Below are 21,895 nucleotides of genomic sequence, written 5' to 3' on the forward strand. Positions count from 1 at the left end.
TGAATGTTAATCAGTTGGCCAAGATACTATAAAATCTAATCCCAAAATTGATTGAGCTTTATTTTATGAATTGACTCTCCCCGTTTATATTATGTTGTCGATCTAATGCCTGAAATATTATGACGTCGAGCTAATGTTTGAAAATAACATTGATATTAGTAGATATCATTAAAATATAATTTTATAATATCCCAATTAACAAATCAACGTCTAATTTAATCAATCATTAGTTTTTTTTAATGAGAATAGATACATTTAAAATATATAAATAGAAGAACAATCATTTCTTAACTTTAATAATACGACTCAATAATGAAAGATGAAAGATTATTCTATGAAAAAATATTTAAAAAATGACTTAAAAATGATATTTTTATTACACACCCCTCAATAATTATCCGATTGTGTTAACCATTATCGAACTTTATCGTATATTTAAGATTTATTTAATAACTCCTTTATATATCAACATATACAGTGACATGAATATTTTCTTTTCTTATAAAAAAATAACATACATAGAATGACATAACCATGTAATGTTGGGGAGGAATTCTTGTCCTCTAATTTTTTTATGAAATGACACTTTAAGTCCTTATTACTTTTAATATCGATCGAATTAAACTTTATTTTCCTTTAAATTAGGGTTTAAATCCCTATCGAATAGCTGTTATTTTAAAATTAAACAAATAAACTCATTTCAATGTTTAATTTTAAGTCCATCCTTACATACATATAAATACTTCAAACATTAACTAATTTCTCATAATATTTTATTTTTAACCTACAGACCAATACAATTATTCATTTTTAATCAAGCAATCATGTAATCAATTCTTATTTATAATAATAAAAGTAATAACAGTAATGATAATATGGCTTAATCAAAGGAGAACTTTTAAAAAGAAGAAATTTGATATCGTAATTATTGCATAATCAAAATATGAAAAAAAAACCCAGAAATATTCAAAGTGACTTTTCTGACAATTCACAGTTGAAGTATTGTAGCAATAAGTTTTGCATTGGTTTTGCTATTATTGACCATAGGTGTAAGGAATTTCATATCAATAATTTATGAATAAAAAAACGAACACATTCAACTCCCTTTTCCGACAAGTTTGACGCCCTCCGTGTTTTTTTTTTCTATTTACTTCTGTTTTTTTATTACAACCAGTTCATTTGTTGTTGGACAAGAAAACTAGTTGTTAGCCAAAAAAAGAGTTTATCTTGGAACTGGGTTGTGTCCAGATGTTGTGTTAGAGCCAAACATTCCTAGGAAAATTATCAGTTTTTCTTTCTTTTTTTCTTGACTTTGGAGTCATAAAGCCAGAGCCGAAGGTGAATATAATTTATAATTTCTTGTTTTTATTTGCTTTGAATTGTTTAAGTTCATCCATAAAGAGCAAATTTTCATTGGGATTTTCTTTTAATTTTTTAATATTTTGTTTTTTTTCCTTGGGTTCTGAAGAAAAGAAGTCGGTTGCTTTATTGGAATCTGGGCTTAAACTACTAATATTAAGTGTGAAGTCTCAGATGTTTTGAAATTGAAACAAGCTCATTTACGATTCTCAACTTTTCAGGGGATTCTTTGTTTCTGGGTTATTAAGGGAATTCTCTGGTTTTGGAAGCTAAATTCAGCTGAAGACCTCAGCTTTTAGGGTTAAGGCCTTGTTGGTTTCTTGGTTTATATTGAAGTTTTTTGTGTTCAAAGTAAGGTCTAAAGAGGGTTTATCTATCTGCTTTATTTAAGTTTTTTTTTCATGTTGTGGGTGGTTTTAAGTTGCTAGCTTTATAAAAAAATTACATTTTTGTCTTTGGCTACTGGATTTTGGCAAGTTTTGGTTTCTTAATTGTAGGCTGTGTTAGGTTTTTAGCTTCAGCAGCCTGTGTGAAAGTTCATTTCTTTTTAGTAAGTTTTGCAAAATCATACATGTTTCAGCTTAGTTTAAAGATTTAGGCTTCTGCTTGGGGTTCATTACTTGCCTTTTAACTTCAAATTCTCATGTACTAAAGCTTGAAAACTTGGGGATTTTAGGTTCTAATTTGGAGGTCAAGCTTTATGTTCATGGAATTGTTCTGATTTGTGCTTATTATTTTTTTGGATGACTTGATATGCTAAAAGTTGCTTTCTTTTGCTTTGCCAGGTTCAGTTTCTTGGTGCTATCATGGATTCCCCACGGTCAGTTGTCTCACCATTCAAGAACTCTGTTGTAGCTGAGCCTGAGAATCAGAAACCCGAAATTTTCGGTACCAACACTGGCGATTTATCGTCGAATGGTTCCAAGGTTAACCGAAAGGAAGAGAATACCATCGGTGCTCTTGATGTTTATGTTCATCAGGCAAGAGACATCCATAACATCTGCATTTACCACAAGCAGGATGTGTATGCAAAGCTTTGTCTCACCTCTGATCCCCAAAGCACGGTTTCCACCAAGATCATCAATGGAGGTGGGAGGAATCCCGTGTTCAATGACAATCTACGCCTGAATGTTCGAACAGTTGATTCGTCTCTCAAAATCGAGATATTCATGATGAGTAGAGTGAGGAATTATCTTGAAGATCAGTTGCTGGGTTTTGCATTGGTGCCACTTTCCGAAGTAGTACTCAAGAATGGGAAGTTGGCGAAAGAATTCTCGCTTTCTTCAACCGATCTGTTCCATTCCCCTGCCGGTTTCGTCCAATTGTCTCTTGCATATGCTGGTTTATCTCCAGATGTAATGGCTATCCCTGCAATGCCTAGAGATGTGGTTGCTGATGAAACTGTGAAGGATTCGGAAACGAGTGAGTGCGAGTTGGAAAAGATTGAGTTTCCGGATCCGAAAATCGTGAACGAGAACCAGATGATGGTTTCCGAGTATTTTGGTATCCAATGTTCTAATTTGGATTCTGAAAGTTCGGAAAGTTTCATCACTGCTGATGCTGAGAATCAGATTTGTTCAGACATTGGTGTTCATGTAGTGGAGAGCTTCTCAAATGCTACCGTGGATTCCATCCAAGTTCCCAAGCTTGATTCTCCTCCAAGCAGCGTGTCCACTAACGGGGTTTCGTCTCCATCAGGCGCTGCCAGCTCTGAGACCGCAGATGGTCCAGCTGCTTTGAAAACTTCCACTCAGGAACAAATGTCAGCTCCGAAAGAGAAAACTGTGGATGTCGGAGATGCTGACAGTCATTCCTCCTCGGCACAAAGCAATTGCACTGTGAAACCGGTTGTTTCCATTAACATCGAGGCCGAGCAGAAGTTGGTGCAGCAAGACATAGTCGACATGTACGTGAAGAGCATGCAGCAATTCTCCGAGTCATTGGCTAAGATGAAACTCCCTCTGGACATCGATAGCGAACCGTCCGAGACTTCAAGTACCACCGATCAGAAAATTCAGGCATCGAAAAACACCGGGTCTCGGGTGTTCTACGGAAGTAGGGCTTTTTTCTAAGCTTCCTTATCCTCTGTTCAAGGGAAGGCACACAGGTGACTTTAGAGTTTTAGGGTGGAGACTGGAGACTAGTACTACTAATGGTGAAATGTAATAATGTATCATGTAATGTGGTAATCTTGATTTTGTACTGTTTATTTAGCTTTGTTCCATTTCAACTTCTGCTAATTTATATATATATATATATATATCCTTTTCTTTTATAATACTGTCTTCCTTCTGCTGATTTTCAAATCTGAAAATAATTGCAGAAAATCACATTCCATGTTAACCACAGTGTAATTTCTGCCTGTAATCATACTCTGTGATAATTGGTCCCACTTTCACATGGTGAATTGAAATAATAAGATATCATTGGACTTAATGTTCATGTTTACTTTGCATTTCCATCATAAAAGGGCAATGGGATAATATATTTGACATTCAAGGCAGCTAACAAGTTTTTCAATTACTAGATCATTTTATTGCATGTTCATTAACAGAATCTAAATAGGCACTTCAATGATTTCATTTGCTCTGATGGTCATGTGCCTTCTGCAGATCCATGCAATATGTCCGTCGTCCCTGTATCTCACTCTCCATAACCCAAATTTATCTGCAATATCCTTTCCGGTTGAGCACCTCCTGTCCCTCAAAAAGTCCATCACCCATTGTTGGGCTGATCTTAGGTATTGCTGAATATCTCGAGTCTTGTTTCGGTTTTGGATTCCGTTTTATCGTCCCATTGCTGCGACTCCTGCAGCGCCTGCTCCTGCTGCTTCGTACATGATTGAAGAGTCGGCAAGATGGGCGAGTTCCCTGCTCAAATCCAGTATAAGGTTTCCCATACCGACTGCTAAATGCGCTCCGATTTTGAGAGCAAATGTAACCAGTTTCATTAACTTGGTCATTTATGGAGCTAAGCATTTTACTGCAGTGTTATCGACGTGCATTACTTCGCAACCAACCTGATCTTCAACAACATGCATTTCTCTCCTGTACTCACATAACATGTGCAGCCGAAGAGCAGTCATTCCGGAGATAACAGTGGTTACCAATCTCCTCGAGTAGTTTTCAGTTTGCACGAAATAGAGCATGTTGGGTACTTTCCGCCCTTCGACTTGAACATTGAAGTTCAGAAGGTAATTTACTTTGCGATGCAGCACGATTAGGAGTCTGTGCTCCTAATATCTCATTCCCTGAATCTCCTGTTTCAAATCTCTTATTTCTTGTTCAATGATCTTTAGTCTCTGCAATACCATTTCCATTCCCTTGGCTATTCCACCAAAAGAAGGATCAACTTTGTCACTCTCAACACATTGGATAAAGGGTTCTCTTCTTCATCTGGATTGTTTTCTGGTGGAACTTGCAGTTCCACGGCAAGGTTGTACGGGTCATGATATCTTCGGTGCAATACTTCCCGGAAATCATCGTCCGATAAGAGGTCTCTAGCTAAATCAAACCCATCTCTAAGAACTACTTTGCCCGAATCAGACACTGAATCCCAAGTGTGCTTATAGTCATACATGCTTTCAGCTGGGACAGAGTAGTGCTTGTTTAAGTTGTTGAAGAGGTACAAATTGGGATTTCCTGTACCTAGGAGGAACCATGTTTTGCACACATTCCGGCCTCAAAATGTTTTTGGTCAAAGTTACACCATGGCAGAGGCTTTGAATTGTAGGAACTATGAGCTGGTTGATAAGTCTGAGTGTTTCGGTGAGGCTCTTGGTGGAGCAGGCCAGGATGTCAATGTAGTAACCCAACTGTCCTCCGAGCTCTACTTGGATATGGATGCCGTTGATTTTTATAGCAATGGGGTATTTCTCAAGGCTATAAGTAGCTCCATGCTGGTTCTTCAATGCCATGATTCGATTATGAAGGTGCACCTGTATTCGCATATACCGAACCGAGGGAGAAATTAAGAATAGGCATGATCATTCAAAAAACTTCCCTTGCTAAAATGTGTTACACATATAACAAAATGTTCCTCATGGTGAACTAATTTGAGAAAGGTAAGAAAAACTCTTGCCTGTAAGCGGGGAAAGAAGCCCGGCGTAAGGAACATATGGCTTGAATCATCACACTGAAGATGTCTCCCTGCATAAAAGCAATCAGCACCACCTAATTGCCACTTCTGCGGTTTACCTCTGCCTTTTTCGAGAATCGACGGAATCAATAGCAGAGAATCAGAATCAGAGGGGTCTTGTTCAAAGCATAGTTCAAGCTTCATCATCATTTTGATAAGGTCATTGGCCTTAAGTTCTCAAACACCTTTGAACCCATTCCAGGAATCTGACTATGCAAACTTCCTCTTAAGAATCTTCTCCAATTCTTTCCGGCTGATGAATCCGTTCTCGGCCGAGCTTTGTCTTCTAACCTCTAATTTTATCAGTTGACTCAGCACTTCACCACAAAACCATTCACAATCCAATATTAGGAAGCCTAATTCATGAAAATATATCACCTCGCCCATATGATGGAGGCCAGTAGCAACAACCCTCCTTCGCATTTCAATTTTCTCCTTATTATCATGTCGAGATTGAATCCTCAGTGGTGGAACTTTAACTTGGCATAGCTCAGAAAACTCTTTCCACTTCATAGCTGGCTTGTTACAGTTCTCTGATCTCCAGTCTGATAAAATTTGTATAAGATCATTGCAAAGCTGGTAAACTCGAGGAACTCTCTGGAGAACAGTTTTGCTTGTTTTTCGAATGTGATGAGTGAGTTTACTGACCGATGCTGATGATCTTGCATCGTCAGTAAAAACTGTTGGATAGAAATCGACATAGCCATTGAACTTGTCTCTCAATTTTTGTATCAAAGTCACTGTGTCCTGCAAGTTCTGAGATGTTTGATTGACCCTGTCATAGTGAGCGAGGACTACTGCAACATTCGGTAGCATGCACTGCTGGACTGCCCTTTTCGAATTGGAAACGATGAACCTGAGCCAATATTGAAGGTCCTCTTCAATTTCCATCGGAGTCTTCGGTTCTCGGTTGCTTGGTTTCCTGAATAAACTGGATATGATGAGGAAAAACGACGCACTCCCATGCCCACGAAACATGAAACTCATGCTGACCAGCAAGATTCCATATCGATATCTTTGTGTCCTCATCTTTGAAAGTCTTTATCTTCATACCAACTGTTCTAACAGCTTGTTCAACTGGATTTACCAAGGTTTTCACTTGCTCAATGTAGGGAAGCTTGGAAGAAGAGAAATTCTGCGATTTCGAATTGCAAAGTGTGGCCTTACCTGCAAAGAACAATTAAAGGAAATGATAGTCTTCGATCTTGGGATTAATAAGTTCTTAAAGAAGAAATGTTGAGTAATGTTAAAACTTACCAGCATACTCTTGGCCACAAAAGAATAATCTGCAGCTCTTGGGCTCGGTAAGTGGCATATCCTTGAGCAGATCATTTTCGGGTTCGGGTTCAGTCTTCCCATTCTGCCCCAATCTTTGATAAATTGCATCTGCTTTCCCTGTATCATGCAGAGACGTTCTAGCGAAATCGATATCTTCGATCCAAGGATTTATTTGTAGAGTCTCCATTATTGCCTGCAAGTGCAACACCCTGTCCCCTCTAACACCTTTGCAGCCTCGCAAAGACGAGCACCTCAAACTGGCATTCTTCTCTAAGCTCTTGAAGATTCGGAAAAAATCATCAGGTATCGTGCTTTGATCGTCGATGATCGCTAGCCGAGTCAAAGTTTGTTGGCGGTTAACATCGGCAGAATGGCTGCAAAACCAGATCTTCCTATCTTTGTTCTACTGCCTCCAAATGTCACCGACCTTAGTGTAATGTTGGCTTGGCATTGCAAAGCAGAGAACCTACTCAGCGGGAACAATAGATGTTCGACAGTCGACACCTATACCACTGAACTGGTTTCCATCGAGATGCAAGCGTTCCAAATGCCTGTTCTTGAAGCCCAGCTGCTACACACACAATTCCCTTGTCTTTAAGGCCAGTTTTCGACAAGGTTACCTCTTTCAGGGTTTGGTTCTGCTCCAAAACCCATCGAAATTCCTTCGCCCACCGCGATTTTAAGCGCACTCCAGTCATGTCAAGCGATGTAACCGTTGAATTCATACCGAGAGCAAAGCAACCCTGCAGGCACCCGAAACAACGATCTTGTAAATCCTAAAAGTGCTGTTTTGAGGTACAAACTCAACCACCTTGGAACTTTTGTCTCCACTTTCTCCAGTCCATACATGGACTTCCATGGCTCTATTCCTTGCTAAAACAGCGGACATAAGGGATGTTGCTGTGATCTAACTCGAGTCTAAAATAGTCAAAAGCTTCAGCATCGAGTTCGCTTCAATCATCTTCGAAAGCTCCTCAGCACCTTTTGATCCAATCGAGTCTTCCCATATCTGTAACTCTTCCAAGCTATCATTCACCTTAAGAGCAAAAGCAAGTAATGTAGCACCAACAGTCCCAATATGTGATTCAGAAAACATAACCTCTTTGATAGCTGCATTTCTCTTCAAAACATCGGAAAACTCCGATAAACAATCTTCATCGAATCTGTTCCTCCAGAACACGAGTTGCTTGATGTTCAAGTTACTATCCAACAACTCCCCAAGGTTTTGCACTTGTTGCAATTCCCATTCGACATAGTGAAACACCAAGTTCCCGAGGGAAGACAAGGTGCTTTTGGCTGGTCCTAGCATTATAAGAATGAGGGAGAAGTATTCAAGGCAATCTCCAGAAATGTTTATGTTCATGGAGTTTTCGGTTTCTTGATAACAACCCGAAACGGGTTGATAAAGGTAGAAGGTTAAGGCTTTCGGTTTCGAATGATCGAAGAACCCATTGAAGATATCTGAACTTCTATTTTGATGCCATTGCCAATGTAGAACTTTCACCAACAACAAAGATAGCAGAACTTGTTTATCTGCAGGAAAAAGAAAACTTGCATTAATATTGAAGCTGGTTTGATATGGTAATATGTTACAGTACATTTTGAATTTGATGCAATTATTTTGCCATATTCTCTCCTTCATACCAAAGTTATTCCTTACAGCAATGCAGTTTCAAGGTAAAGATAATGAGATTAATAAAAGAAAGTATCTTCGCACCTTTTTTCTAAAAATTCTAATCCGTCTCTCCACTTCATTCTGGTTCGTTTATCAAGTAATTTGCTTTGGTTAAAGAAGACTAAAAGGTAGTGCTTCTTACAGGTGTAAATGGAGGCCTACACCTTTTTGACTTTTGTTTTATAAAAAATGAGCTTTCTTTTAGCTTTATTATTCTCTCTTGTTTTCCCATTGAAGAGGATGAAGAATCCTATAAAGCAATGAAGAAAAGAACAGTCCAGTTGACAAATGAACCTCTTTTTAAGGAAAGTAATTATCCCAACAGGGAGGACAAAAGACAACCTTATTTAATGTTTGATGTCTGTTTTCTTTTTCAGAAAGAGACATGTCTGGACATTCTCTAGAGATTTTTAAATGATGAGTCTAAAACTGTTGAGATTAAGTATAGTTTTATCCATCCTCCAATCATACCCCAGTTTGTCCTGTGCATCATGGTCCTTATTCCTGGGTTTAAAATTCTTATCTTGAAAAGTACATAGGTAAATACCTCGAGAGATGTGCAAATTGGCCAACATGAACACGTGAATTTTTCGGTGCAATCAGGGCCGTTGGAATTTTCTGCTACATTTGGACCCCGGAAGATGTCATTTTCATATTTGGAAAATAATTTGCTCCTTTTCATCATCAAAACAGTTCTTTTCTCTGTCAAGTATCACTTTGGGCTTTATTCCACAGACGATTTTGCAAAGCTGATATTATCTTTTTCTGGTAAACTTTAAGTGGAAAATTGGAACCCACAGACAATGATTTAGGTAGTGGCAGCCTCCTAAAATACACATAAAAAAAGCTTAACAACAAGCCCTGAGAGGACCACAATATCAGCATTATCAGGCATTGTAAGCAGTCCAAAACTCGAAAATATAGGTACATTTACAGTCATTGTAATCAAGCTTGCATGCTGAAGATCGAGGAGGAAACGATGAATGTCGAACACGACCGACGGGGAGAATAGCAGCAAAACCAACGTGTTATGTAACTATTCTGTGAGTAAAGCTGTGTTCATGTATTGAAACATAATGTTTCACACTAGTAAACTGAACAAAAACTCCTTACAATCTGAGAGAAAAACAATCCCAGATAATATGACAAAGAACCAGCAACTCTTCCAGGGCATTACAAATTTAACAAGAAAATGGAAAAAATTAATACCCTATGGTTTGATGTACCACTGAAGATGACCGGTACATTAGTTGGAACTCGATCTCCCGCAATCTGATTGTACATCTCACTTGAATGCCAAGAAAACGAGCCTAAATTTTCACTATTACAATAGAAGAGAATAAAAACGAATCAAATCTCTAACCTTAAGGAAAATCCTTTGTAAACTGCTCACTCTGAATGTTTATATTTCAAATCAATAACCCTCATTACTGTCATGAGATCAATTTCCTTGCAAGCTGCTGACATTTTAAAATGGCAGTTGTATCGAATTCACAAATCCTTAGCCTGTTTTTAGCAAATTTATTCACCCTTCATCATAACTTCTTATACCCGAAAAACAGATTATCTAGGCAGCAATTACTGGAGAAGAAACAAAGAGACAAATTCACCTCTTGAGCCTCGACATAAATAAAATGATCGGTATTATGACGTTAACATCATATTCAGATAATTGAATTTCAGGACTGTTTAAAGAGAATATTACCTCTACTTGCAACACTGTAACTTCCAACATAATCCTCAGAGGATCTTGCGGTAACATTGGAAGATGTGTTGCCAATCCCGTAACTGAATGAGCTAGGACCATCCAAGTCCGGAGCAGTGGACTGCCAAGTTGAATCACCATAAACTGAACCGCTATGGTAAAGATCCCCATAGGATCCCTTAAAATTATCCATTGGTTCAGCAAGAGATGATGTCGGAGCTGCAACAATGCCACTGTTTCTTCCGCATCTTCCCCCTCCTATACCATAATTGTCATCAGTACTACCATAACCGGCAGTCCCACCTGTATAGCCAGAAGCATTGCCTCCACTTTGCACAGAAGAAGCAGCACTCCAATTACCCCCACTACTCCCTAAAGGACCAAAACTCTCCCTTCCAGTCCCCAAGAAGCCACCAGTGTCGGAAGCATTTGTGGCATTGCTAAGGCCTCCACTCCCCCAGATATCCCGAGTAGTGGAGCTCGAATTAGAATCGTTTCTTCCATTTCCAACACCATATCCAATAGGAATGTTATACCTGTTCGAAATCCCACCATAATAGGGGCTAATTATCCGCCCATATCCTAGACTGTTGCCAAAGTTGGAATTCCCACCATAGCCTGGGCTCATTCTTGGATCCATATCCATATCTAATCCGTATCCAGTGGTACTAAATGAAGGAAATCCGCTTCGACCAGTAGGAAGAGGATTAAATCTGCCATCTATCCTAATACCAAAGTCCGCAAGTGGGCTAAGATTATATCCCTGAGCATAACTATTGAGGAAGTTGGCAGCCCTACTCAAACCATAATTAAATCCAATCACGGGGTTGCGGGTGGGGCCAGGAGATAGTTCTTTAGGAACAGCCCTCTTGACCTCCACCAATTTCCCTTTAAGTTCATGAAATGTTTTATGCAGAACTGTATCCACGGCTTCCTCTGAATCATAAGTGATGAAACCAAATCCTCTTGACCTTTGCGTATTATGATCATACATCACCACGACGTCTGTAATTGTACCGAACTGATCAAAGTAGTTCTTAAAGTCACTCTCGGTGACCGATGAGGCTAAACCTCCGACAAAAATCTTCTTCGTGCGTCCAGGAACAGGAGAGCCATTGATGCCACTCATGTTCCGGTTTAAAATGTTCTGATCATCCCTAGGAACAGCCTTCTTTGCCTCAACCTGAAAATTGATCAAACAATTGCATCACATTCTCTATCCTAGTCTAACCATTGGTTACAAATTCAATCGAACAAATTATGTTTGGTACAGATATTCTAGTAGTATATTCAAAGAGGCAAAAACATGAGAATTCCCAATTGAATCTGTAATGTCAAAGGATAATCATAATCAACAAGGCGCTTACCATGCGACCATCTATCATATGCTTATCGGTAATTACTTTCTCTGCAACAGCAGGATCAGCAAAGACAATGAAACCGAAGCCACGAGCACGACCGGTAAATCGGTCTCTCGTGATAATAGCCTCCACCACTTCTCCATATTTCCCAAAATACTCCTTGAGACGTTCCTCATCGGTGTCCCAAGATATCCCACCAATGAAGAGTTTACCAAGATCTGATTCCATCTAATCTGCAATCACCATCATCAGCCACCAATTTCAATCCCATGAGGAAAAATCTGAACTTTTTTTCTTTCAAAACCAAGTATCACAATTGGATTCGGAGATCAAAATTTGAAATTCAATCAGAAATTTAACACCAATTCAATGTATGAAACTCTCTTCCACAAGTTAAAAAGCCAATACCAAATCATCCAATTATACTCAGCAGCTAAAAAGGATTCATCCTTCAGAAAAGGTGAAGCATAACAGATCAAAATGTGAACAATAACAATAATCAAACAGGGATAGTAAAAGGAAGAAAAAACATACCTTTTTGAATTACAGACAGAATCTGGTAAAAAAACAGAGTTGATAATTGTGGAATCCAATCTAGGATCATCTGGAAACTTCATGCACCAATCAGATAACAATCCAAGAATCCTGACATTAAAAAGAGCTGGAATTTGAGAGATGTGGATCAAGACAAAAGAAAAGTATAGATGAAGACCAGGAAGCAAAGAACAGAAAAAAGAGAAAAGCTACCATCTTGGAAACAACCCAGATGAGAAAATGGGAAGAAATTTAAAATCTGAGATGAGAAATGATTGCAATAGAAACAAAAGAGTAGGTTTTTCTGTTCATTTTTTTATTTTAAAAAAAAGCTTTTTTTTCTCCTCTCTTCTCCTCTCTACCTCACTCCCCTGTTTCTTTTCTATATCTTTCTTAGTTATTACACTCCTATAGATTAAATCAAAAGAAATGAATTTGAGGGAAGAAGTAGAGGGAAAGAGAGAATATATATATAGAGAGATATTGATAGCAAATCCTCTGATGTAGAATATTTGGAGTAGCTTAAAGAGATGACAGTGGAGGTTGATGTTTTATTATTACTATTTCTTTTTGTAATAGAATTTCAAATATAATATCACAACTTAAACAATATCCATATTAACATAACTATTCTTTGCTTGGATGTAATGCTAGAACCAAATCAAGCTTCAACCTTTGCATCCTTTAAATATTTTTTTTATAGAATTTATGTATTTACAGACATGTTTGACCAAAAGTTTGGCATGCTGTTGTTGTCCAAAGTTCATCATGCTAGAATGAACCTTATGGTTATATTGAGTCTGGTTGGCTTGAGTTGAGACCACACATACAACTAGTGGATTTTAATTTCTATTATTATTATTTTATCCTCTCTTTTTTGTTCCTAAAAGAACACGAAAAAGGATTAGAAAACATCATGACAATCATCATGTCTTGTTAAGTTGATTGTTTGAAATCTTCAAAAGTTGAAACATTTTCAAATAACATTGAGGATTGAGAAACTACAATAAATACCATGCTTTGGTCTGTTTAGGACATTTAAATTTTATATATTTTATAATTAAGTTTGTTTTATTTTTAATAATACAGGGATTAGGAGATAATATTATTCAAAATTTTCTTAACTTAATGATAATGTATATACATCATACAGACGCAATTGCTCGAATCAGGACCTACTCAAGATTTTTCTTAGTTATTGACAATGCACGCATACCCTATAGACACAATTGTTTGAACTTATGACTTTGAGAAAGAACAACACTCCTACTCCTTTTAATCATTGAAACCTGAGTTAATTTAAGTTATTTTTTTATATAAATATATGTATATGATATTTAATATCATTTTGGTAGGTTTGCAGTTAAGATTGGTGTAAAGGAGAAAGCAAGGGCCAAAGTGTATAATTTAAGATAAAAGAGGCATTGGTTTATATTTAAGATATTTTGGGACATAATTTAATGATTTGGCGTTTGGCCTGCAGCTTTTAAACAATGTATAAGTGAACAAGCAATGAAAGAAAACTATGCATGGTCCGAGATCCCATTGGATCTTATTGGATATTTAAATTGGTCTATTAGAATTAAAATATAGGTTAAATTCTATCACTGATCCATGTACTGTGTATAAGTTGTAGATTTAGATATGTACTTAAACTTGGTTAATTTATTCTTTGTATTGGATAATATTATTAAATTACATTGACTTAAAAGGAATTGACAAGCAAGAATTAAATCCATAGCTTTCATATAGTAGAACTAATAGAAATTTTGACCTAACACACACACGCACACGCACACGCACGCGCACGCGCACGCACACGCGCACGCACACGCGCACACGCACACACCTTGTTTCATATGTCATTTTGAGCTTATTTCAAGACCATAAGTAATGAAACTACCTTTGTTGTTTTATCAAGTGGGAGTAGAGAAATATCAAGTGGAAGAACTAGAAAGTGTAATCTTGTAAACAGATTTTTCAGCCTGAAAGAATTGTACATAGGAAAAATCTTTGCTAAGAAAAAAGCTACTTGTAAACATGTATTTGGCTACGTATACGGGTATATTCATTTTTTTTTGAAGTTTTTTTTAATACATAAACTTTCTTTGTTTGGATTAGGAAGAAAATGAATGATCTTGGAATGATTTATGTGTGTGTTAATGTAACGCCCCCATTCCAGGATTAATAGTTTCGGGTAAACCTAGGTGAGTTTTTGATAAATCAAGAGACCACTTAGACTTGTTTTAGTTTGGGCTAAAGCCCATTAAGAATTAAAAATGGTGTTTTTTGATTTAGGAATGGAAGAAGGACGAGTAGGAGAGTAATTACCCCTAAAGTTACCTAAAGGTTTATTCTCATTTATTGAAGGCTTATGTCATGTAAGGTGAAGTTGTCTCTTATCTTCTTCTTCTTCCCTTTCAAAAGTTTTTTTCCTTCTTCTTCTTGTATTTGAGCAAAGGTGAATGCTTGAACATTTTTCACTCTTATTCCGAGTTTTGAAGGTAAGAAATGAAACCCTCGCCTCTCTAGCTTCCTTTCAAGCTCATTCTTTCACGTTGTGACCTTGGAAACCTTTATGGGGGATTTTAGATGGGGTTTGGGTTTTAGGTCCCTTAGTGCTTCTAATCCATTTTCAGGGATTAAAAATAATGTTTCTAATCTTTTTAAGCCTCTAAGTGAGTTAGTATCTCATTCTTTTGCTTGTGATTAGTGAAAGATGTTGGAGAGAGATCCAAAGACAAGGGTAAGCAGAAGCTAGTCATTGAGTGATATTGGATAGTTCTCTTGCAACTTGGGTGAAAGGTAACACATTTATAACTCCTTTATACCATATGTAGGTCCTTACACATGTTCTTTGCATGTATTGGGTGCATTGAACATATATGTGTATATTCGCTTGATTATGATTTAGATGTTTTTATGGTGAACAAGCCATGTTAAATGACATATTATGATCCCTACAACTCTCATAAGCTTTACATAACGTTTAATAGCCTTAAAGGAACTTATGGCTAGGTTGGAGGTTGTATTTTCATATAAATCATAGTATTTATGGGTTCGAGTATCAATACTAAATGAACAATACCGATATTACTCTTCGAAATAACCTTAAACAAAAAGGTTTTTGGGCTAGAAGTATTGATACTATTTGTTGGGGTATCGATACTCACGAGTGGAGTATTGGTACCCTGTTTGGTTTACTAATTTCATTGGAGTACTGATACTAAGCTTGGAATATTGATACCCTAGGTAAGAGTATCAATACTGGACTAGATTTTAAAACATCAAAGCAAAATTTTGATATTGATACATAGGATGATATCAATACCCTTGGACAAAAGTATCGATACTATGGCTAAAGGTATTGATATTGCCTAGTTTCCTCAAATTCCGGTAACCATTTTTAATATCAGTACCACGAGATAGTACTAATACTAAAGGGTTCAGTATCGATACCCTCGTCATGGATTGGGTATGAAACTCATTTTGGATTCAAGCATCGGGAAGGGGGTTAAGGGTCACCATAACAGTTCTAATAAGACTACAAGTGAAAATAATTAATAAATATGGCTATAACTAGAACAATATGAACCAATATGACATCAAACTAGCCCTTGTGTGACAATCGGAGAAACGATCCGGACACACGAACTACTTTAGATATTTGACGATCGTCTTGTGTGGTGAGATATCCGGATATATCAAGTAAGTACTTATGCACTTAATCGCTAGTTGAAAGTAGGCTCTGATGCTACACGACCCCAAAGGTTTTCCAAGTACTCTTAAGAGGAGACTAGAATGACGTAGACTCCAATGCTACGTGACCTTGAAGGTGTCCTAAGTATTAGACAATGAGGGCCCTTCTAGATGAAGATTTCGATGTTGTGTGACACAGGTCTTATCTAGGGTACCTTAGGTAGGATAGAGGGATTTGAGTCTTGAGATGTTGTGTAACCCTCAGACTACACCATAATGCTTACCTTTTATCTTGTGTTGATGTGATTGTATGTTCATGCTTATACTTGTTTGTATGCCTATGTGATGAATGCATATAGTATGTTAAAGTTGTTTGTGTGGCAATGAACTCGTCAGTTCAACGTTCGAAATGTGTTTCTATCAGTAGGATCTTAGGAGAACAGGTCGAGGAACTATTGTCATATCAAGATTCCAATTTCTGATCAGTTGATCAGAGTACGTCTTGGATACATACTTAGTGAGCATATACTCTCAGTGACCTTATTCGTATTTAAGCCGTAAACTATGTTTATTAAACTTATGCATTTTGACTTCATCAATGAGAGCTCCTATTTTGTAAACAATATACTTAAATGTTAAACTTATGATTTGATTTTTGATTTTCTAATTTGATCGTTGTTAAATATTGTTTTTAAAATAAAAAAATTTGGTTAGCCACTTCGATAGACTCATGTAATGTTTTAACTATTCGATCTTCGGATTGGGACGGATTAGAGCGTTACCCTTAATGATATAGATATATTTCAATCACCAAGGGTTAGCAGGTAACTTCCAGACAGAAAAGAAAAAGAGACAAGCAAACGACAGACAAGTACATGTAAAGTTTAGATAATTTTATTTAGTTAAGCCTCCGTGGAAATTGGTTTTGACGCTCGATGTAGCCTGCAGGTAAACAAAAACAGAACCGGTTTCTCGTGTTTTTTTGCGAAGGAATAACGCTAAGCTGTTGTGTTTGAGGTGCTGTGTATGCACATTCTGTCATTCATGCTTGTGAAAATCTTACGTTCAAGCTAGTTTAGCTGGCTTCCATTGCTCTGGTACTTGTAGAACAGTAATTTTCGTCGGTAGTACAACAGTAACCGACAGGATGAATAAATATTTGTTTTCTTTTTCCTAGCAAGCAAACAACATATATATATATTTATATATAATAAAATTATCAAAGAAAATCACTCACAAACTTTGACATATCATCAAAACTGCAACTTTATCTTTGAAATGGAAAACCAGAGCGGGCCAGCCAGATCGGTGCCAGGCTATATCAATAATTTCCCGACAAATTTGAGTGTGACAGCAACTACATAAAAAAAGGCCTCTTTATCAACCAACTTAATACAATATAATATGTTGTGGCAGCTCAATATGTCATTGCCAAGAGCCACTTTAGGTTGGCTAATCTTCAAGAACATGCCCATTAATTCAATCCTTTGAATGTATCTTTCCTTTTAGTTATATATATTTGATTTGACTTTGCTTCAAATACAACCTAAACACCATTTAATCTTTATCTAAGTTTGACAAATAAAATATTGAGATTTCTTTCACAAGAAACCCAAAGTTCACACTCAATCTTCTCCCATTCAAACTTAATGTATGTTTGTGAACGCATATGTACAAATTAAACTAGTTTTAATCCAATTAACCTACTGGAAAAAGAATTATTTTAAGGGAAACCAACCATTGGGTTAATACGAAAACAAGAATCTATACCTAAGTACTATTGATCATTTTCGTCATCATCAACAACTTCGTCGAAAAACGGATCCTTGAGCAGCTCCGCCGCTGCCGGTCTTGCACCGGGCTGAGCAATGCATCTCTCAATGAATGCCTTCACATCGTCATCTTTAACCTTGCTCAAGGCTTGAGGCCTCACCCCATTGGATACTTTCTTGTAAATTTTGGCCACATTGTCACACTCACTATAGGGGATTTCCAAGGTCACCATCTCAAGCACACACATGCCGAATGAGTATATATCGATGAGTTCGGTGTAATGTTCGTCGTATAACTCCGGCGCCATGAATTCCGGTGTCCCGAGAATCGAATGCGCTGAATGATTCTTTCCCACTATTGCAGCCAACCCCAAATCACCAATCTTAACCTAATGAAGGTTTAATAACTAATGTTATTCATCAAAATCCAAAGGGACAAGGGGGAATTATGTTTCTAACTTTTTCTTTCCTTTTCCAAGACTTTTCCTAGTGATCAAACACGCAAAAGAAAGAAACAAAGCATACCTGGCCCGTATTTCCATTAACAAAAACATTGCTGCAATTAAGATCTCTGTGAATGATACAAGGCTCATGTGAATGCAAATAGTTCAAGCCTTTCAAAATATGCTTTGACCACTTCTTCAACGCCTTCATTGAAACTTGCCTATGTTTCTTCCTGTACTCCCTCAAATTCCCAGACGTACACACTTCGGTTATGAAATTGAGGGTGTTACGTTCCTCGTCGCGCCAAACGTTGTACAATGAGATTATGTTGTTGTTGGTCAATGATCTTAACAACCGGACCTCCGAATAAAGCCTTTCGATCATCGATGGATCGTCGGAGAAATTTCTTAGCTTGACTTGGTTCCATGCAACTTCAATGCCTTCTTCTTGATCAAATGCACGGTAAACTTTTTTAACTGCCCCGCAGCCTAGAAGCTCCGTGTAACGACCATAACGACCGGTCGGATCGACCTCCACAAAGGGCTCGGAGTCCTTGTCGGATTGGTCGGGATTGACGCTAGGCATCTGCTCAGGACAATAATCACGCAATAAACGTATAAGTGATCAAAGAACCTTATAGAAAACCGGTTAAAAGAAACTTTTGTTTCGCGAGGGATCAAAGTTCAAGAACTAAAACAATGACAAACAGTGAGGAAACTTGAACATAAAAAATAAAAAATCTAGAGTAAAAACCCCATAAAAATATGACAAACTTGCAGAAGATCTCAATATAAAGAGAAAAATCTTAAAAACAACTGATAACCCATCAAGCCTATGAAAGTTTTATCATCGAAAGCTAAATTCTTAAACAGAGAGAGAGAGAGAGAGAATAGTAAAGAAGAAGAAGAAGAAGAAGAAGAAGGGTTTTTGGAGAGCTCACCATAAAAAAATATATATGAGAAACAGAAACTTAATCTGCAACAAGAGCGTACAACGGAGAAGGAAGCAGTACGAAGGCGGCTTTTAAGGTCAGTACTTATAGGAATGATTCCTATTAGGTTAAAAGAATTACGTTAGTTAATTATGTTTAATTTAGATAAAATTCTTTTATCAGTCTGCACCATGTATAAATTATAAATTTAATTTTTTATTGTCTGTAAAATTTAAAACTCCAATCTTGACTCAAATAATCATTGCGGAATCTATTGGTTTAAACTCTGCTATTAATCTATATATTATATATTAATTTTAAATTTCATTTATGAAATCTAATTTGATCCGTTTAAACTTATATAATTTAGTCATATTATTATCATTATATTTTTATTAATATTAAAAGTATATAAAAATTAAAATATATTAATCAATATAGGGATTAATGATTATTTTTTTAATTAAAAAACTGGATTTTTTTAGCTGTTGTTTGGATCTTACCAGGTTGTAGCGCGTTACGGGGGATTATTGCCGTTTTTTGAGGCCGTGTTTCCTAATGTGTTGGGATATTAAAGAGCAATCAACTTTGAAACACTTTGTTGATCTTGGATTGTGAACGTCCCACGTGGCTTTCTTGATGACTTGGACGGTCTAGATTAAAACTATAGAGGTTTTGGATGTGCATTGACTATGAATTTTTCTTATGTTGGGTTTAGGGTTTAAAATGGAAAATCACATCTGGTCAACTTTTCTATTCTGAGTCATGTGATCAATGTCATTCTTGTGCAATTGAATTAAGCTTATAATATTTTAATTTTTTACACTTATATAATTTATATATTCTTATAATTTGCACCAACTCGGTGATAAAAGGAGTTATTGTTATTTCTTAAAGTTTCCGAGTTTAAGCACTAAAAATGTCAGGGATTAGGTCTGTAAATGAACCGAACAAACACGAACGGTCATGTTAATTCATTTAATTTTAATCGAATAACTAAAAGAACGGAATTTCTTGTTTATGTACCCTCATTAAGAAATTTAGCCTGTTCATGTTCGTTCATGTTCGTTCGTTTAAATGATAAACGAACACAAATGAACGATGAATATAAAATTAATTGGGTTTATATTTTAGAAGAGTTTTTTTCTTTTTCAAATAATTTTAGGATTTATATTTTCTTTAATCGATTTGAGTATTTTTATTTGAGTTTAAAATTAATTGAGTCTAAAAATATTAATGGGTTTAAGGTTAAAATTTATTAAGTCTTTATATTTCAAACGGGTCTACATAACATAAACGAACGAACATAAACAAACATATAAAAAATAAAATAATTAATTTAGTCTAAATATATCAATGGGTTTAAGATTAAAAATGATGGTTGTTATCTTTAAAGATTTTAAGTTCGAATGTGATATTTATCGAGAATCTCTAAAACAGATACTACAAAATATTAAATAAAATAGTTAATTAAGCTTTTAATATTAGAAGAATGTGAAATAAAATTTAATTAATTATTCTCTAAATTTAGAACCGAATTAAAATTATAAAACAACCCTTAAACCTTCTACAAATGTTTTAGATAAATACCGGAGCCTTGGACACGAGAAATTATTGTATGGTCTCGGCTTATCACGTCATTCCACCAATTAACTTTTTCAATTAATATTAGAGACGACAATTGTTTTCCCAAATAAATAAGAATTAAATTTTCTTTGTAATGATCTTTATTAAGCAAATATATTACATTTTCAAAATAAATATCGGGATACGATCTCGTACAAGATGAGATAACATAAACATCTATAATTATTCCACCGGTTAATGAGTCTCATTAGTCATTACATTGATATTGAATATATTATATTTGGTCAAGTTGCCTACCTTGCTACCCAAGAAATATTCCTTAATTTGGTCAAGTTGCCTACCTTGCTACCCAAGAAAAAAAACAGGTAGGTGGCGCATTAATTTTAAGAAAAGAAAATTGAGCAAATTAATTGAGAGAAATACACATTCGGCTTTATTTGTTTGGATCAATTAAGCGTAGTAGGGAGAGGAAAGCCTCAAAATTTTATTTTTTTAAAAATAATTTAAAATATGATAAGATAATATTTATTTATTTTTTTAATTATTGTTAATGTACGGGTTGAAACTCTCATGAATTAAAAAATTATTATAATATATGACGTTAATATATAAAAGAAACAAGGTAGGATACCTAGATAGCTAGTTTTAGAGGTTGGGATTTTCTTGTGACAACATGAAGGCACATGTGATTTTATGTCCAAGTTGTTCCGGCCCCATGTGAGTCCAGCCAATTCCAATAAGTAATCCGTATCATATGCAGCGAATTAGGTAACACAGTTCTGCAGACCGATAGTTCTGTTTCGTCAGCAAGCCGTATTGACTCGGTGGTGACTCGGTCAAAGTTGAAGGAGAATGCACATTTGGGTTTCTTTCATCCTGATTTAAATCCCAAAGATTGATGTAATAATATACTTTATGGGATGTCATTAATTTTCAATATACAAGGTCATTCTATCTTCACCTATAGCGGTTCTCTGACCTATTAGCATTATATTCTTAAAATGAGGCAACAAATACAAGTGTTGTTCTATTTTCCGTTTTGTTTATTATCGTACCTTAATTTTGTTCGAATTAAGTTGAAAATGATCGAAGACTAATGTAAAGATGTTCGTATATTAATGTTAAATTCATTTGAGTAGCGATCGTGGATTTGGAGATATTTTTCGGTGAAATCAAAGGCAGATCCATGCTCAGGAATGTGAGAGGACATCGTTGGTGTATTTTGGGTTTCAATGGTCATCAGAGACGGCAATCGGTGCGGTGATCGACGGTGACAATACAATGGTCGACGGTAGGATTTCACTGATTTCTGGAAAAATATATAGAGAGCTGAGAGAATTATGAAGATAGATAGAAATAAGAAATAACAAAAATATGAAAAAAAAAGATGAAGGGGTTTTATAGAACAATCAA

General features: G+C 36.2%; 3 protein-coding genes and 1 pseudogene across 5 annotated transcripts; 1 reads left to right on the plus strand and 3 right to left on the minus strand.

The window, feature by feature from the left end:
• Positions 1–1,186: 1,186 nt before the first annotated feature.
• Positions 1,187–3,572, plus strand: LOC120144961. Its single transcript, XM_039158888.1, has 2 exons — positions 1,187–1,338; positions 2,145–3,572. The coding sequence occupies exon 2, from the start codon at positions 2,166–2,168 to the stop codon at positions 3,429–3,431; it is 1,266 nt and encodes a 421-aa protein (XP_039014819.1). The 5' UTR covers positions 1,187–1,338; positions 2,145–2,165; the 3' UTR covers positions 3,432–3,572.
• Positions 3,573–3,842: 270 nt separating this feature from the next.
• Positions 3,843–8,570, minus strand: LOC120145245 (annotated as a pseudogene).
• Positions 8,571–9,542: 972 nt separating this feature from the next.
• On the minus strand, positions 9,543–12,549 carry LOC120145265 (heterogeneous nuclear ribonucleoprotein 1-like). 2 transcript variants are annotated; one of them, XM_039159149.1, is made up of 5 exons: positions 12,263–12,549; positions 12,050–12,160; positions 11,522–11,748; positions 10,155–11,337; positions 9,543–10,030 (listed from the first exon to the last, which is right to left on the minus strand). In XM_039159149.1, the coding sequence occupies exons 3-5, from the start codon at positions 11,741–11,743 to the stop codon at positions 10,017–10,019; spliced, it is 1,419 nt and encodes a 472-aa protein (XP_039015080.1). In that variant the 5' UTR covers positions 11,744–11,748; positions 12,050–12,160; positions 12,263–12,549; the 3' UTR covers positions 9,543–10,016. The 2 variants fall into 2 exon arrangements, with proteins under 2 accessions (XP_039015080.1, XP_039015079.1); XM_039159148.1 differs by lacking the exons at positions 12,050–12,160; positions 12,263–12,549 and having other exon boundaries at positions 9,543–9,770; positions 11,522–11,764.
• Positions 12,550–17,357: 4,808 nt separating this feature from the next.
• On the minus strand, positions 17,358–18,967 carry LOC120145111 (probable serine/threonine-protein kinase WNK11). Of its 2 annotated transcripts, none has more exons than XM_039159008.1 (3): positions 18,940–18,967; positions 18,046–18,549; positions 17,358–17,909 (listed from the first exon to the last, which is right to left on the minus strand). In XM_039159008.1, the coding sequence occupies exons 2-3, from the start codon at positions 18,547–18,549 to the stop codon at positions 17,526–17,528; spliced, it is 888 nt and encodes a 295-aa protein (XP_039014939.1). In that variant the 5' UTR covers positions 18,940–18,967; the 3' UTR covers positions 17,358–17,525. The 2 variants fall into 2 exon arrangements, with proteins under 2 accessions (XP_039014939.1, XP_039014938.1); XM_039159007.1 differs by having other exon boundaries at positions 18,905–18,965.
• Positions 18,968–21,895: the final 2,928 nt, after the last annotated feature.

This window comes from Hibiscus syriacus, unplaced genomic scaffold (genome assembly GCF_006381635.1).
Source record: "Hibiscus syriacus cultivar Baekdansim isolate YM2019G1 unplaced genomic scaffold, ASM638163v2 tig00110893_pilon, whole genome shotgun sequence".
In the NCBI taxonomy this organism is placed as follows: domain Eukaryota; kingdom Viridiplantae; phylum Streptophyta; class Magnoliopsida; order Malvales; family Malvaceae; genus Hibiscus; species Hibiscus syriacus.

What these genes read in the sequence shown, in the direction of transcription:
- LOC120144961 (XM_039158888.1), top strand. Translation starts at nt 2,166, where the DNA reads ATGGATTCCCCACGGTCAGTTGTCTCACCATTCAAGAACTCTGTTGTA.
- LOC120145265 (XM_039159149.1), bottom strand. Translation starts at nt 11,743, where the DNA reads ATGGAATCAGATCTTGGTAAACTCTTCATTGGTGGGATATCTTGGGAC. An exon ending in ATATGATAGATGGTCGCATG is followed by an intron (nt 11,338 to 11,521) that starts GTAAGCGCCTTG and finishes ATCAATTTTCAG; the next exon opens with GTTGAGGCAAAGAAGGCTGT.
- LOC120145111 (XM_039159007.1), bottom strand. An exon ending in TTAATGGAAATACGGGCCAG is followed by an intron (nt 17,910 to 18,045) that starts GTATGCTTTGTT and finishes AACCTTCATTAG; the next exon opens with GTTAAGATTGGTGATTTGGG.